This window comes from Lipotes vexillifer, unplaced genomic scaffold (genome assembly GCF_000442215.2).
Source record: "Lipotes vexillifer unplaced genomic scaffold, Lipotes_vexillifer_v1.1 scaffold384, whole genome shotgun sequence".
Taxonomy (NCBI): domain Eukaryota; kingdom Metazoa; phylum Chordata; class Mammalia; order Artiodactyla; family Lipotidae; genus Lipotes; species Lipotes vexillifer.
In genome coordinates this window covers 1,066,662-1,083,413 of record NW_006793498.1, presented here as the reverse complement: position 1 = coordinate 1,083,413, position 16,752 = coordinate 1,066,662, and the positions used below count along the sequence as shown (strand labels likewise).

The 16,752-nt window shown below is 38.1% G+C and overlaps 1 protein-coding gene across 1 annotated transcript in view; it reads left to right on the top strand.

The window, feature by feature from the left end:
- Positions 1–1,557: 1,557 nt before the first annotated feature.
- The window catches only part of CDADC1 (cytidine and dCMP deaminase domain containing 1), a 38,864-nt gene continuing 23,669 nt past the window's right edge, over positions 1,558–16,752 (top strand). Inside the window, 5 exon segments of the mRNA XM_007466428.1 lie at positions 1,558–1,642; positions 1,645–1,788; positions 2,520–2,617; positions 9,058–9,132; positions 12,758–12,935. Of these exon segments, the coding sequence (XP_007466490.1) occupies positions 1,558–1,642; positions 1,645–1,788; positions 2,520–2,617; positions 9,058–9,132; positions 12,758–12,935 (580 nt within the window).

Genomic DNA, 16,752 nt, shown 5'->3' with positions numbered 1-16,752 from the left:
CCCGCGTCTCCTGCAACGGCAGGCGGACTCTCAAGCACTGCGCCACCAGGGAAGCCCAAACTTATGGCTTTTAGAGGAAATATAAAAGTTATTTTTTAAAAATGGAGGTATAACTGACATAGAAAAATAAAAAAAAATTTATAACCTTGGGTAGAAAATGCTTTTTAAAAAGATACAAAACCCACTTAAGAAAATTATTTGTATATTTAGCACATTAAAATAACTATGCACTGAAAAACATCATTAAGTGAAAAAGCAAGTGACAAATGGGGAGAAGATATTTACCGTACACATACCCAACTGAGAATGAATATCCAGGATGTATAAAAAATGTTTACAAATGAATAAGAAATAACTACCAAATAGAAAATGGTTAACAGGTATTTCATAGAGAGGACACATGTATAGCCAATCTATCTAAGTAGCAATCAGGGGGAATCACAACCACAAGATATCATTTTATGCCAACTAGATTGGTAAACATTAAAAGTTTGACAATACCAAGAATTAGTGGGGATATACAGCTATGTAAATTGGCCCAATCTCTCTGGAAAACTTTTCAGCATTATCGGGAAAACTTAACAACAACTCAAGAATTCTACTCCTAAGTGTAGTCCCTAAAGAAACTCTTCCATATGAACATAAGGAACATATACAAAAATGTTTAAAGCAATATTGCTTGCAATAGCAAAAAGCTGGAGATAGTGCAAATGTCTTTTGACTCAAATATGGATAAATTGTGGTATATAGCTACAATGAAATACTATACAGAAGTGACAATTAATGAACCACAGTCATACCCATCCACACTGAAAATTCTCTCTTTAATCCTTTACAAAATAATGTACTTTCATAATGTTGGCTTTTGCTTTCAGAGTCTCGGAGAAGTTTTTGTGTCTCACTATTTTTAAGTATTTCAAGTTGTGATAGCGCAAGTTGGTGATGGAAAACAGGCTGTGAGTCACTGGTGGAGGGAGGAGCTTCATTTTGAGTCATGCCTAGGACACTTATAAAATAATAAGTTGCACTGGACACAAGTCCACAATGCCAGGTACTTCTCAGATTTTCCAGGGGCCACTTCCTCCTATCTTCAATTTTCCCACAACTACAGTTCTACCTCTTAATGTCTTCATGTGTTTAATAAGAAGCAGAACGTTCCTGTGGTGGTCCCTGGCACTAAGTTCCCCAGGACTGGCCAATCTTTGAGGATAACAACAATCTGGACCGCCCAGCGCCCACCCCATTTGTCTCCCAAATTCTCCAAGACCTTGACCACGACAGATTGGGCAGGTTTCCATTTCAATTCTCCTTCGCTCTCTGACCAAAACTCTCATGTATGCGAAGCCCTCCTCACCCTCTGAGAGTCTGCGCAACTTGGGACTTCGAGCCAAGACATCCTCAAGCGACCAGATTTCAGCAAAACCTACGAACACAGTCAAATACAAGTGTCAAATGACTTATTGTGTTGTGTTTCCTACCCACACGGTCGCCGCCGGAGGAGCAGACTTGGGTCGCCTCATCCACGCCTCGCCGTGACGTCACACAGGGCGCCGGGAAATGGCCGCCGGGCTCCTACGTCATTCGGTCGCGCAGAGTTGGCCGTTGCTATACAGTTGCTGGGAGGAGGCGACAAGTGGGGTAGCTGCGGCAAAGATCATGCAGGACAGCGAGAGGTTTCCTGGGCAGCAGAGGCCGCTGGGCTGGCGATGAAAGAAGCAGGGCAGATGCAAAATCTGGAGAACGAGGGGGCCGGACGGTCAGTCAGCACCCAGACTGGCAGCATGACCGGTGAGTGCCCCGAATCCTCCCGCCACTCGCCTTTCGCTCTCCTCTGTGCGTCTCCCGCCGTTTCACTCTGGGTTCCCTGCCTGGCCGTCTTCGCCTGCGTTTCTGCTCCTGGGTGTCCATCCCCGCCCTGGGCGCGTCCCCACCTCGGTCACCGGAGTCGCTTGGCCCGGCTGCACTGGCTTTTGAAGTTGCGCTCACTACTCCCCTTTACTTTTCCTCCCAGGACCTGGAGCTGGGATCGACGAGCCAGCAAATTCCCCAAACTGTGTTTTTTATTCGATTTCAAAATTAACCGCACGCGACGCTTTCCTATATTTCAACTGCTTTTCCTTGTAAGGTCACCGTATTTTTAGGTCTGGGTTCTAACCACTACCCTTGTTGCAACGCTTCATCACAGTCCAAAGTAAAGGTTGCTCCACGATGATCTCAGATGCAAGGACTTTTCATGACTTCTTTTGGAGTGTTCCCATAGCTACGTGTATCAGCTGTACTATTTTTTTCTGCTGGGTGAAAGAGGCCCAACTTTGGCAAGTGCTGGAAGACGTTGCCGGCAAGGAGGTTGAAATCAGTCTCCTGATAAGAAGGTGCTTTAATTCTCTTGCACACGAATCCTTTTTCTCTGCTTCCTGCTAAAACAGCTGAGCTAAGGCTGCAGCACCCAAGTGGCATTGAGCTTAGTTCTTATTTTCATCATTAGTAAAATGTTAAAGTGTTTGCCCTCTCTTTTGCAGGTGAAATACCAAGGCTTTCTAAAGTCAACCTTTTCACTCTGCTGAGTCTCTGGATGGAGCTCTTCCCATCAGTCAAAAGTCAAAGACAAAAGTGTCAGGTATAATTTGTTTTCTTGGACAGTTTTTCCCCTTAGACAAGCGGTGGTCTAAAATTTGATTTTATTGCTCTAGTTTCGGTCACACTTAAACTCGACAAGACTTCAAATTTGCAAAATACCTTCATGGTTTAGTGTGATATTTGTAATTCATAGCTATGATAGTTTCTCTTTCCAGTCTAAAAGTAGAATATGTAGTTACCCTCTCAGACTGCCATCTGTATTTTCTTTGGTCAGGTGTCTGTTAAGGTCTTTGGCCCATTTTTAAAATCAGGTTGTTTGTTTTCTTACTGTTGAGTTTTAAGAGTTCTTTATATATTTTGGAGAACAGTCTTTTATCAGATGTGTCTTTTATGATATTTTCTTCTAGTCTGTGACTTGTCTTCTCATTCTCCTGACATTGTCCTTTGCAGAGAAGTTTTTAATTTTAATGAAGTCCAGCTTATCATTGATTTCTTTCATGCATCATGCCTTTGGTGTTGTAATTAAAAAGTCATTGCCATACTCAAGATCACCTAGGTTTTCTCCTATCGTTATCTTCTAGTTGTGTTATGACGCATTTTGAGTTAATTTTTGTGAAGGGTGTAAGGTCTGTGTGTAGATAGGGAATTCACTTTTCATGATACAATGATATCTCTTGGAGTAGTTTTCTCCCAATACCTATGTAAAATGTTTTATAATAATAAAACATTATTTAAAATGTTATGCATTTTTATTCCCTATTTTTCAACCACTCCCTTAACCTCCACCCTGGCTCCACATATTATTAATGGCTTTGAGAAAGTTCTTCATTTTCTTCATGGATTTTGAAGTCCTTTATTCTTCCTAGTTATTAACAGCTTAGTATTATTTTATGAAAGTAGAAGACTTCTAAGCTGTTGGGTTTCTTTTTTTTGGTTTGCTTTGGTTTTTTCTGATGAAATGTCTCTTGAAGAGACAAATTAGAAGCAAATGTTTAGAGATTTAAGCCTTTTAAAAGTGCATTTAAAAAGCTGGGCTTTGCAGTGGAGTGTTATTCAACCACGGGAAGGAAAGACATCCTGCCATTTGCAGCACTGTAAATGGACTCTGAGCACATTATGCCAAATGAGATAAGTCAGACAGAGAAAGACAAGTACTGTATGATCTCACTTATATGTAGAATCTAGAAAAGCCAAACTCAGAGTAAAACGGTGGTTACCATGAGGTGGGGCGGGGGGACAGGGACAGATGTTGTTTAAGGGTACAAACTTATGCGTAGTAAGTAAGCCCTGGAGATCTAATGCACGGTGCAGTGAATGTAGAAAACAATATTGTATTATAATCATCAAACATGCTAAGAGAGAGAGGTGCTAATTATTATTAATGTTATTTATTTATTTTTTTGCTGCACTGGATCTTAGTTGCGGCATGTGGACTTGCTGGTTGTGGCATGCGAACTCCTAGTTGCGGCATGTGGGATCTAGTTCCTTGACCAGGGATTGAAACTGGGTCCCCTGCATTGAGAGCGTGGAGTCTTATCCACTGGACCACCAGCAAAGTCCCTAGAGGTGCTAATTATCACTACAATGGCAATCATATTACAATATATAAATGTATCAAATTAATGTATTATACACCTTAATTTTGCGCAATGTTATATGTCAAGTATATTTCAGTTAAAAATAAATTAATTAGGGCTTCCCTGGTGGCGCAGTGGTTGAGAGTCCGCCTGCTGATGCAGGGGACACGGGTTCATGCCCCGGTCCGGGAAGATCCCACATGTGGCGGAGCGGCTAGGCCCGTGAGCCGTGGCCGCTGAGCCTGTGCATCCAGAGCCTGTGCTCCGCAATGGGAGAGGCCACAACAGTGAGAGGCCCGCGTACAGCAAAAATAAATAAATTAATTAATAAATTAAAAGCTGGGCTTTTTACAAATTGAGTAATAATTTTGAAGAACCTTTTTTAGTATCAAGATTTGGTCTCATTTTAATTCATTCACAACACACACACACACACACACACTCATTTTAATTCATTCACAACACACACACACACACTCATTTTAATTCATTCACAACACACACAAACACACACACACACACACACACACACACACACACACACCCCACCAAGAATACATCCTGTTCTTTTTCAGCAGAGAGGCACATTAAATTAAATAAATAATTCCACTATTAATTGCACGTGATGTTCATAAAGTTGATTAAGATCTTTTTCCTATTAAGAGAAGAAAAATGTTCTTTAAGGTAAAGTAATAAATTTGTTTCACTTAAATTATTTATCCTGCTTTTGCTATACAAATTAAGTCACAGAAACTCTAAGATGCAATTTCACAAGTACTTGTATTGGAAACATTGCTTCTGACACTTTACAAACCTTTGTTTTTTTAAAAATAAAATATTTTTATGTGTTACGAAAGTAATACATGTTTATTATTATTATTTTTTTTTTGCGGTACGCGGGCCTCTCACTGTTGTGGCCTCTCCCGTTGCGGAGCACAGGCTCCGGACGCGCAGGCTTAGCGGCCATGGCTCATGGGCCCAGCCGTTCCGCGGCATGTGGGATCTTCTCGGACCAGGGCACGAACCCATGTCCCCTGCATCGGCAGGCGGACTCTCAACCACTGCACCACCAGGGAAGCCCCATGTTTATTACTTATAAAATTGACAGAAGAACAAAAAATCCCTCATAATTCCACCACCTAGAGACTACTAACATTTTTGTGTTGTTTCTCAATCTTTTTTCTCTATTTCCTTTACTCATTTGATATCATTTAATTCTGGATCCTGCCCTTTTCACTTAACATAGGAAAATCCTCATGCTGTAATAATATCATAAACACTGGAGTGGCAACTTAGTCTAATGCTTTGGGAGTAGCCAGTGGTTTCGCAATTAGCTTGCCTGGGTTGAAATCCTGGCTCCATCTCTTACTAGTTGTGTAACCTTGTGTGAGTTACTTTACCTTTTTCTGTGTCATCTTCCTCATCTGCAAAATGGAGTGTTACTGGTACATACTACATGGAACTTTTATGGAAAAATGAATGACTTGATATTTGTAAAGGTCTTAGATAGTGCTTGGCATATACTATGTACTTTATGTGTTTGTTATTTTTATTTTATTTTATTTTTAAATTCAGTTTATTTAAACTAAATTTTTTTTTTAAAGTTCACCAATTTCTCCCACCCCCACCCTTATCTTTGTCAACCACCATTCTATTCTCTGTGTCTGTGAACTTGGGGGTTTTTGTTTGTTTGTTTTTAGATCCCACATATAAGAGAGATCATATGGTATTTGTCTTTCTCTGTCTGATTTACTTCACTTAGCATAATGCTCTTGAGATCCCTTTGTGTTGTTCCAGATGGCAAGATTTCATTGTTTTATGACTAGATAATATTCCACTGTGTGTGTGTGTGTGTGTATATATATATATATATATATATATATATATATGCCACAATTTCTTTATCCATCCATCTGTTGATGGACACTTAGGTTGTTTTCATATTTTGGCTTTTGTAAGTAAATGATGCTTCAGTGAACATTGGGAGTGCATATGTCTCTTCAAGTCAGTGTTTTCATCTTCTTTGGATAAATACCCAGAAGTGAAATTGCTGGATCATATTGTAGTTCTATTGTTAATTTTTAGAGGACCCTCCATACTGTTCTCCATAGTGGCTGCGCCAACTTACACTCTCACCAACAGTGCCTGACAGCTCCCTTTTCAGCACACCCTAACCCTAACACTTGTTACTTCTAGTGTTTTTGATAATAGCCATTCTGACAGGTGTGACGTGGTATCTCACTGTGGTTCTGATTTGCATTTCCCTGATGATTAATGATGTAGAGTATCCTTTTGTGTACCTGTTGGCCATCTGTATATCTTCTTTGGAAAAATGTGTATTCAGATCTTCTGCCCGTTTTTTAATTGGATTTGTTGGGTTTTTGCTATTGAGTTGTATGAGTTCTTTATATATTTGGGATATTAGCCTTTTGTAAGATATGTGATTTGCAAATCTTTTCTCCCATTCAGTAGGTTGCCTTTTCGTTTTCTTGATGGCTTCTTTTGCTGTGCAGAAGCTTTTTAGTTTGTTTTATTCCCAGTTGTTTATTTTTGCTTTTGTTGCTTTTGCTCTTGGTGTCAGATTCAAAAAATTGCCAAAATCTATGTCAAGGAGCTTACCACCTGTTTTCTTCTAGGAATTTTATGGTTTTTATTATCATTTTATTGTCCTCTTAATGATTGCATAACAGTCCATTTTAGCAATGTAACATGTTTATTCCCTTATTATTGGACGTTTAAATTGTCTGTCATTTTTACCAGTCTTATGGAATTATTAACTTCAACCACTTCAGAATATAACTACTGAGTTTTCTATGTTATCAAATATTTACAGTGTATGAGTGTGCCTTGAGGATTGTTCAGCAAGTTATATATTGAGTATAAAGAGTAAGAATTTTTAATAATCCAGTCTAAAACTAGATAAATGAGTAGGAGAGAAACTATTTATGAGACTTCTGAGGAAAAAAACAGTAAGTACTTAAAAGTTTTGAAATAGAAATCGAGTACTGTTGAACATGGCTGTCATTTAAAAATAGTTCTCTCTCCTACTGGTTTATAGTTTTAAATTTCAGTTAAGTAAGACTTACCTAAATTGCCTGAATGTTACTTTAGTAAGAATTAGAATAACTGCATTGTTCCCTCATATTTCTCTGCACATCACATATTTGTCTTTCTCTCCCAGCTCTTCCCATTGTGTCCTCTGGTGTTGTACCTTATCTTTATGCTGAAAGACCTCACATACTTTTCCAGAACATAAGTAATATAGGATAACAGTGAAGACAGTGGATTTGGGGCTCAGATCCTTGCTTACCCATTTATTAGTTATGTAACCATGTTTGAGATATTTAATCTCTATCCACAGTTTCTTCATCTGCAAAATGGGAATAATCATAGCTACTTCTGTAAAGATTACATGAGGTAATTTAGGGCCTGATACATGGCCAACACTCGGTAAATGTTAGGTATTATTATTATTATCATACATATAATCAGCATCACCACTACTACCATCCACACCCCCATAATTACATTACCAACATAATCACTTCCTCCACTTCCTGTTCTACTTGAACAGAAACCTCATTCCCAGGACATGGCTTTTCTTGTAAATTTCTTAGAGGTTACTCCTTTTCTAGCATCCAGCCCTTGTTTCAGAAAACCAAGAGGTCAGCATACACCGAGTTTGTCATTCCCACTTTCAAACTTTCTTCAATTTATTGCATTATCACACCTACTTCGGGGGTCACAGGATTCTGCTATTTCATTCTGTCATCTACTTACCTCATAATCACTTTCCTGTGTTCGTAAATCATAAGCTCTGTAAGAGCTGCATCCTGAGCAACTGGGTTTATGGCTGGCACATAGAAAGGGTTCAATAAATACTTGTTGAATTAATAAATGAAAAATCTGCTAAGAAAATTTGTGTTCAAAAACTGGTTGCATGGATGGATGAACGAATTTATCCCCTGGTTCAAAACTTTCTACTTCAAGTTTTACTTTTAGAGGAGACTTATGGACATTCCTATATTAGTGTCAACAAAGCTCATGGCTTAAAACAACACAAATGTATATTCTTACAGTTCTGTAGGTCAGAAGTCCAAAATGGGTCTCACTAGACTAAAATCAAAATGTTGCCAGGGCTGCATTCCTTCTATAGACTCTCAGGGAGTATCTGTTTCCTTGCCTTTTCCAGCTTCTAGAAGCTGCCCACATTCCTTAGCTTGTGAACCTCTTCTTCCACCTTCAATGCCAGCAATGGCGGGATGAGGCTTTTTCATGTTGCATCCCTCTAGCACTGACTCTCCTGCCTCCCTCTTTCACTTTGAGGACCCTTGTGATTACACTGGTAATGTGATTACATTGCCCAGATAATCCAGGACAACCTCCCCATCTCAAGATGATTAGCAACTTTAATTCCATATGCAACCTTGCCATGTAATATAACATAGCCACAGGCTCCAGGGATTGGGACCGGGAGGTCTTTGGGGGACCATTATTCTGCCTACCACAATCCATAGTTCATATTCTTGCTACATAGTTCTTCACCTTCCCAGTGCCAGGTAATTTACCTCTATTCCCCTTTTGTCCCTCTTAGCCATGGCCACACTAGGACTTTCCCATTGCTCAAAACTGCCCCAACTCTGAAACCTTAAACTACAGAATTTTATTTTCAGTTCTTCTGTATTTTGGAAAAGTATTCAGGGGCCAGATTATAAAAGCTTTATTTACTAGGTTGAGTAGTCTGAACTTGAACCTGAACAAAGCAGGAAGTCAATACAGAGTTTCATCGAGGAAAAAAATAAATGGCCACAGCCAAAGAAACCAGTCTTTAAATAGGAAATATTGAATTAATCACATCTTATGTACTAATCTTTTTTTCCCCCCTTAATCTGCGTTTAATTAGGAAAGGGAGGAAGGAAAGCATGGACCCTTCGGAGATAATGAAGAGATGGCCAGAGTATCTACTGACAAAAAACAGGTGAATTTTTATGATTTAAAAAAAAGACATAGGCTCATAATAACAAAGCAAAAGGAATGGTATAAAGTAGAATAAAAGTCTCTTTTATACTCAAGTTACCCATTCCCACTTCCAAGAGAGTTTTTATATCCTCCTCTAAAAATCATACATTTACAAGACTATACATGTCTCTCCAAAGGTTGGGGGTGGTGAGGGAAAACAGATGGGATTATGTATTCTGTAATATGTTCCTACATCTTGCTCTTTCTTAAAATTTTTCAAATTTAATTCTTCTCACCTTCCCATATTAGTTTACATAGATGTGTTGAGAAACACTCTTCATGTTCTTTCAAACTCCAACACATCCTGCTGGTCTTGCCAAGAATGCAAGGCCCTAACTGTTCTTTACCTAGGCCATTTCTCAAGAGTTGTGTTTGCCGCAAGCAACCTTGAGGGTTGAGATAATGTCTCCCTCTCGGACATAGAGCAGGTTTGCTCACTATTTGCAATAAAACACAACAGATTCCCGAGCTCAGTGTTCCTCTCCTGTAACACAACCCGCTTCATGTCCAGGAATCCATATGGACCCATCTGCATGACCCCTTGTGGGACTTGGGGGCAAGGGAACCATCACAAACATAATGTCACATGGCTTGCTGTGCTGTGAACCATAAAGTCCTTTGTTTCTGACCCAGGAGTTTCATGTCTTCTGCTAGCATCCATGAAACAGTAACAGGCTAACGTACTAGCTTGTAAGTAGGGTAAAATCAAAGCCCAAACCTGGCAAGATGAACCTTGTTCTTTTTAATATTGCATAGTATTTCCTTGCTATTTTAATCTTTTGAGTTTTCCAGAGAGATTCTGATTCATTGGGTGTGAAGTTGAGACATGTATATTTTGAAAAAAGTTACCTTGATGATTCTGATGTACATTCCTGCAGATTTCCTGATTATTTCTGAGAGTGAGTCTCTAAAATGCCCAAAAGAATATAGAAATAATTTATTTTAGAATAGTTAGATGTTTTTAATGATAAGAAAGGCAAAAGGGAAAAGAGTCGTGAATCGCCACTTAAGTAAGTGTACTACTTCATTTACAAACCAGACTGTCCTCTTTTGCCTGTTTTAATGTAAAACTCTGTGACTAGGGTTTTACATAGACACTTGCCAAGATGTTAGTGAAGTGAAGCAAAATCAGGATCCAGAACAGTGATTCACTGCAAAGATTCAGTCTTCTGGGAGTTGGAGTAAGTGGAAGTATCGAAATGGAATGCAACTTAGGCTTTTATTTGTTTTGTTTTGTTTTCAGTTTGGGATGGAAAAATCTTGGTCTCAAACTTGATATTTTGGCCTTAACTAGAAACAAAATGGAAAAAAAAAAAAAAGATATTTTCTGAAGTGAAAAGGACTCTAGGCGAAAAAGTGATAAACTTGGCCTAAAAGATTGTTCCAATAAAAAAATAAATTGTTGAGTATGTTTCCCATTTTTTAGGAATAATTTTTTTTAAAGTCTTTTATGGTCAGGGTTTCTGGCTTTATTTCTGTCTGCATAACTACTTAGAATATCTAAAGCTAAAATCATTTAATTGCAGCTATTTCCATTGGTCACAGTTGGTTCATTTAAATAAAATGAGCTCTAGTCTACTGAGATCTTTTGATAAGGCCTCATCAGTGGTGATTTTTTTAAAAGCTTGCTGGAAGTATTTAGAAGTAGATACTAACATATACTTTATGTTTGAGGAACATAAAGCTCTTAAGAAATTTTGGGATAAGGAGGGAAAAGGAGTCAAGGTAAATTTAAGACTTATTTTAAATGCCAGTATAGGCAGGTCTTTCATATTTAATCTATGTTTTTGGACATATATTTTGTAAGGGAAAGATTTTTATGTTCCTTTTAAATGTCCAGAATGTTTAGGAGATGGTTGATTACCTCTGAAAGGGAATTCTATGAAATCTTCTCTGTTCCTTCACATTTCACAAAGTATCATTCTCCACAGTTTCAAAAATTTATACTCATAATTGAAACCAAAACTTGACTATTTTAGTAAATACAGCTTTGGTCTGATCTTTAAAGTGATTTCAAATGTGTCCTATTGGGAATAACTGTAGAATAAAATCCCTTTGAAAGGGAGTAGGGAATAATGGACACTGTTCTCAGCCCGTCCCCCTCATATTGTAAAATCCCTTATGAGCCCAAGGATTAGGTTTACATTCCTTACTTCAGGATCTTTTGCTGTGAAAACAGCGTAGACTGTTTTGTGGCTTATGTAGAACTGATGTTTTGTTTTTTTTTTTGCGGTACGCGGGCCTCTCACCGCTGCGACCTCTCCTGTTACAGAGCACAGGCTCCGGACGTGCAGGCTCAGCGGCCATGGCTCACGGGCCCAGCTGCTCCATGGCATGTGGGATCCTCCCGGACCGGGGCACGAACCTGTGTCCCCTGCATCGGCAGGCGGACTCTCAACCACTGCAACACCAGGGAAGCCCTGTAGAACTGATTTTTAACCTTAGTCTATTCTATCTGATATTAATATTGTTATAGCAGCTTATTTGATTAGTATCTGTATGTTAGGCCACTTTATGTTTAAAGTAACCACTCTTTAGAACTCCAGCCAGTGCTCAGCCTCTGGGGCTTAAAGCAAAGTCAGCCCAGTCCCTTACTGTGGGTGGGAAACTGCTGAGATAGCTGCAGTTTACTGCTTATGCTTTGAGTTCTGTCTTCCTTTCTAACACCGGAGGGTTATGTCTTCCTTTCTTTTGAGTTTGACTATGCATTTTAAAACATTTTTTAAATTATAAATAATCTATATATTTGTAGGAGATGGGTCCTACCACATTAGTCTAGACTACCATAGTCCTAAAGATTGTTAGTCAATTTTTAGAAAGAAGTTGAGAATTATCTTTATTTTAGTCAGTATTTAAAATATTTAAAAATTTAGTAGATGTAAGCTATTGTATATAGGATGGATAAACAACAAGGTCCCTGTATATCACAGAGAACTATATTCAATATCCTATCAAAAACCATAATGGAAAAGAATATTTTAAAAAAAGAATGTATATATATGTATAGCTGAATCACTTTGCTTTACAGCAGTAATTAACACAACATTGTAAATCAACTATACTTCAATAAAAAATTTTTTTTTGAAAACTTAATATGACCTCTGATTTAGTTCTGCCTTTTACCATCTATGGGTCTTTCAGAAAATCATGTAAACTCTGGGCTTCACTTATCCATGTGTAAAATCACAGGGTTTTCCAAGTTTTTCCTTATTATCTAGAAGCTTAATACTAAGTAGTCTTAGACTAGATTAAGAAACAAGTCAAATCGACTTCATTATTGCCCTTTACTAGGTTAAAATGTATTCATTTTTTACTAGGGTAAATTTATGATAATTAAATGCATAATTGTTTGGTTAATAAAGCCTAGATTTAGAAATTTTCTGGTAGAAAGTCAACATTAAACTTTCAGAAAAATTTTTGGACCTAATGAGAAATGTGCTTTTGTTCAAACTGTGTTCAGATGAAGAACTAAACAAAACTTTCATTTTATTAATAAGTCAAGTATAATCCATGATATGATCATTAGATATTATAACTAATCACATAAATTATAAAATAAATTATTATTTTGTATCTTAATGTAGGTGAAGAGAACTGGTCTTGTGGTGGTGAAAAACATGAAAATTGTTGGTCTCCACTGTTCAAGTGAAGATTTACATGCTGGGAAAATCGCTCTGATAAAACATGGGTCAAGGTTGAAAAACTGTGATCTTTATTTTTCCAGAAAACCATGTTCTGCTTGTTTGAAAATGATTGTAAATGGTAAGTGCAGATAAGGCTTTGTTGGAGATTAATAGCATTTATCTGAGAACAAATCAAGTGGGAACAAATTGCCTAAATACCACAGAGGTAATTTAAAAATATAAATATATATCTGATGACAGTTTGATGTACTGTAAGAAGAGTCGGAAAACATGGATTCTGGTCTCAGCTCTGTCAGTAACTAGTTAGGTGACCCTCAGTGTATTGGTAGATTTAATACTAGCTGCTATAACAAATAAACATCAACATTTCAGTGGCTTAATACACTAGACACTTATCACCCATGTAATAGTCCAATGCAAGTGTTGCTGAACAGCAGACAGCTTTTCTCCATGTGGTTGATCCGTGGGCCTAGGCATCTTCTGTCTTGTTGCTACTGTCATCCTTCTGGCCTCCTCTGCATCTAGAGACAGAGAGTAGAGAAGGCATACCTGCTTCTTAAAAACCCTGGCCTGGAAGTCACAGACATCATTTCTGTTCACATCCATTGTGGGAACTGTAGTTTCTGGCTGGGCAGCTGCCTCGCAATGACTACTCTACCCTTTGGAAGGAGGAGAACGAAGTATTAGCATGTAGCTATCCACCTCTGCCACTCTGGGCTACTCACTAATCCTCTTTGTGCTTATGATTCCATTTTGCACCCAGGTAAGTATTCAGACCACTTTCCTATTTAAAAAATAGTATATCTTTTACACAGGCACTGTGATGATTGTGATTTATAGTATGAATTATATACTTAGTCTTCATTCCATTCTGGACACAGAGCAACTAAAATCTTTTGAATTTCCTGAGTGTGAAGAATGAGAAAGGTGTCTTTTGTTATTCATAACAAGTCTCTTTCCACCATTACTGAGTTTATGTTAATGAAGTAACTTTTGGGAATCCCCTATGGATGGGACCTGGTTGCCAGGGGAACCAGCCAGGTGACTAGAGGGTTGGAACTGGCAGCCTAACCCCCACCAGACCTCTGGGGAGGAGAGCCGGGCTATAGTTTGAGTTCAAACACCAATGGCCAGTGACCTAATCAGTCATGCCTATGTAATGAAGCTTCCTTAAAACCCAAAAGGACACGGTTCAGAGAGCTTCTGGGGAAAAAAAGGCTAATGTAGTTCCTAATCCTTTCCCTCAAGCTGTTATTTGGGGGCAAAAAGGGGCAAAAACCAATTTAATGTAATACATCATGTAATACCAAATGAGTAATAACAGCTGTAAATGATATATGAGCTCAGAGGAGAGACAGTGATCCCTGCAGGCTGGCATGTTATAAATAGCTGGGGCGTAAGCTGGACCTTCATGGGTCAGATGTAGAGGAGGAGGAACACATTCCTGGTCAGGAGGACAATGCATGCGGGGTCATCAAGTTGTGAGAAGCAGGGTTCTGGGAGCGGTCAGTGTTTGGGGTGGAAAATTATTCTTGAAGAGAATAGTGGCAGAAGGATTATAATGATAGGTTGGGGCCTTAATGGAGAACTTTGAAAAACTGTCTGGCCTTTGGGCTTTATCTTATAGAACAGAGTTGCTTAATTTGCTTTGAGGAAGAGCTGTTTTTGTTTATATCAAAGTCTTAAGGGTAAGGATCAGATCGGTGATCAGGGCAGTTCCCTTAAGCTACAAGTGGAAGCACTTCCAGAAGAAATGGTCATGTGGCTAGAGTCTCCTGGCCTGCATCGAGTATTTCAAGCTGGTAAGTAGGTACCTATGATAAGTTATTAGATTCTGTAGTCTTTCCCCTGCAATTACGAATAGAGAAGGTAAGTGTGATAGTGGTGGTGGCATTTTTTTCTCCTTTTCCCATTGAAGAGTTTTGAGCAGGATGTAACATGATTAAGGTGATTATTTGTTGTTATTGAATTAGAACATGGAAAGATAAAGAGGTTGAGAGCTTGATTAGTAGACTGTTGCATTAGATAAGGTGTAAAATAGGGTTCAGGTGGCGGCATTGGTCTAGAAAGGAAAGAATGTGAAAGAACCAGACATTTGTCGACTGATCTCTTCTAGAGTCAAGAGAGAAGAATGAATAAAAGTCGTGTTTTGCGCTGAGTTGACTAAACTTAAAGCACTCTTAATAGCCTCAGAGCCAAGAATTAGAAAAATGGAGGAGTACAAGTAATTCACCATTGCTTGTGTCTTTGAGTTCAGACACTTAAACCTTGCAAGAGAGATAATGAAATGTGGAAAATAAGGAAGGACATGCAATGGAAATGCTTTTATGCTGGTATTAGAGCCATATATAAATAAAATTGCTATGTTTGATTAGGCTTATATGTTACTTACTTATAGGGGCATGGTTTAACCCCATGCTCTAGCTAACTTATTTCAGTTATAATTACTGTTACCTCAGTTACAAAGCAAACATTTCTAAAGCATAGTGGTTCTCAAAGTGTGGTCTGTGACCTCCTCACGGTCCACAAGGTCAAAACTATTTTCATAATAATACTACATTTATGCTAATAATACTAAAAAATGTTGAGTAAAAGTACTGTTGCAGTTGTATGAATCAAGGCAATAGTAGTAGTCATTGTACTCTTACATAGCCACCTATTTGGAGTTAAAAAAAAGGTGGAGGGTGTGGAGTTTCATGTAAGAATGTCATTGATGAAACAGTAAAAATAAAAAAAATCAATTTTATTAAACCCAAGCCTTAGTACGCATCTTTTTAAGATTCTGTATGAGAAAATAGGAGGTGGACATACAGCACTTTTGCTATAAACCTAAGTATGAAGTTTGCCTTAAGGAAAACCGCTTATGCAGTTGTTTCAGTCACAAACTGAATTATCCAATTTTTTTCATGGAACACCATGAACTAACAAACCATAGTTACTTAGCCTTGGCTATTTGGCAGACATTTTCTCAAAAATGAATGAAGTGAAACCGCCACTTCCAGGAAAACAACTGACAGCATTTATTGCCACTGATAAAATTTGAGCCTTCAAGTGAAAATTAGAATTGAAAAACTCCTGTCATAAGCTTACAGCTTCCCACTGCTTAAAGACTCTTCTGATGAGATTGGTGGTTATATTAATGAATGTTTTGGGTTTTTTTAAGTATTGTGAAATCAGTAAACTCTTGTTTTCCAAATGAACAGTGCATGACGCTAGAAAATCATGCTTGAGTGAAAGAGCCATTCTAAGTGTAAGATAGACCAGAGGACTTTAACAGCACAAAAAGTTTGTTGTGTGATTTCAGATTTCACACTGTTACTCAGCTCTAAGAAACTATCCCTTCTCAAAATTTTATGTAGTGTGAAGAAATATTCATAATTATTTGAAATGGCTGTTAAAATACTCCTTTTTTAACTGCATATCATGTGAGGCCGGACACTTTTTATATATACTTCAATGAAAAGCTAAGGCAAGAGGGTGAAAGCAGAAGCAGACTTGAGAACCCAACTATCTTCTATTCAGCCAGATAATAGGGAGATTTGTATAAACTTTAATGCCATTCTTCTCAACTGGTTTTTGTTTTCGAAAATTGTTATTTTTTATTGAACTATGTTATTTATATTAATTTATGATGGTTCTTATTACTATTTTTAATGAATTAATTAATATTTTAAAATTTTGTTTAAATTTTCTAATGCAGTAAATATCAGTAGATATAGTCCACATAAACAAAAACTCTTTGGGGTCCTCAGCGATTTTTAAGAGTGTAACAGAGTCTGAAAACAAAAAATTTGAGAACCTTTGCTGTAGCTTCTGCTACTAGTACATGAAAATACGTTTAAACATTGGTCATCCCCTCTTCTTGAATCAAGATTACTAGAAGCGGGCTTCCCTGGTGGCGCAGTGCTTGAGAGTCCGCCTGCCGATGCAGGAGA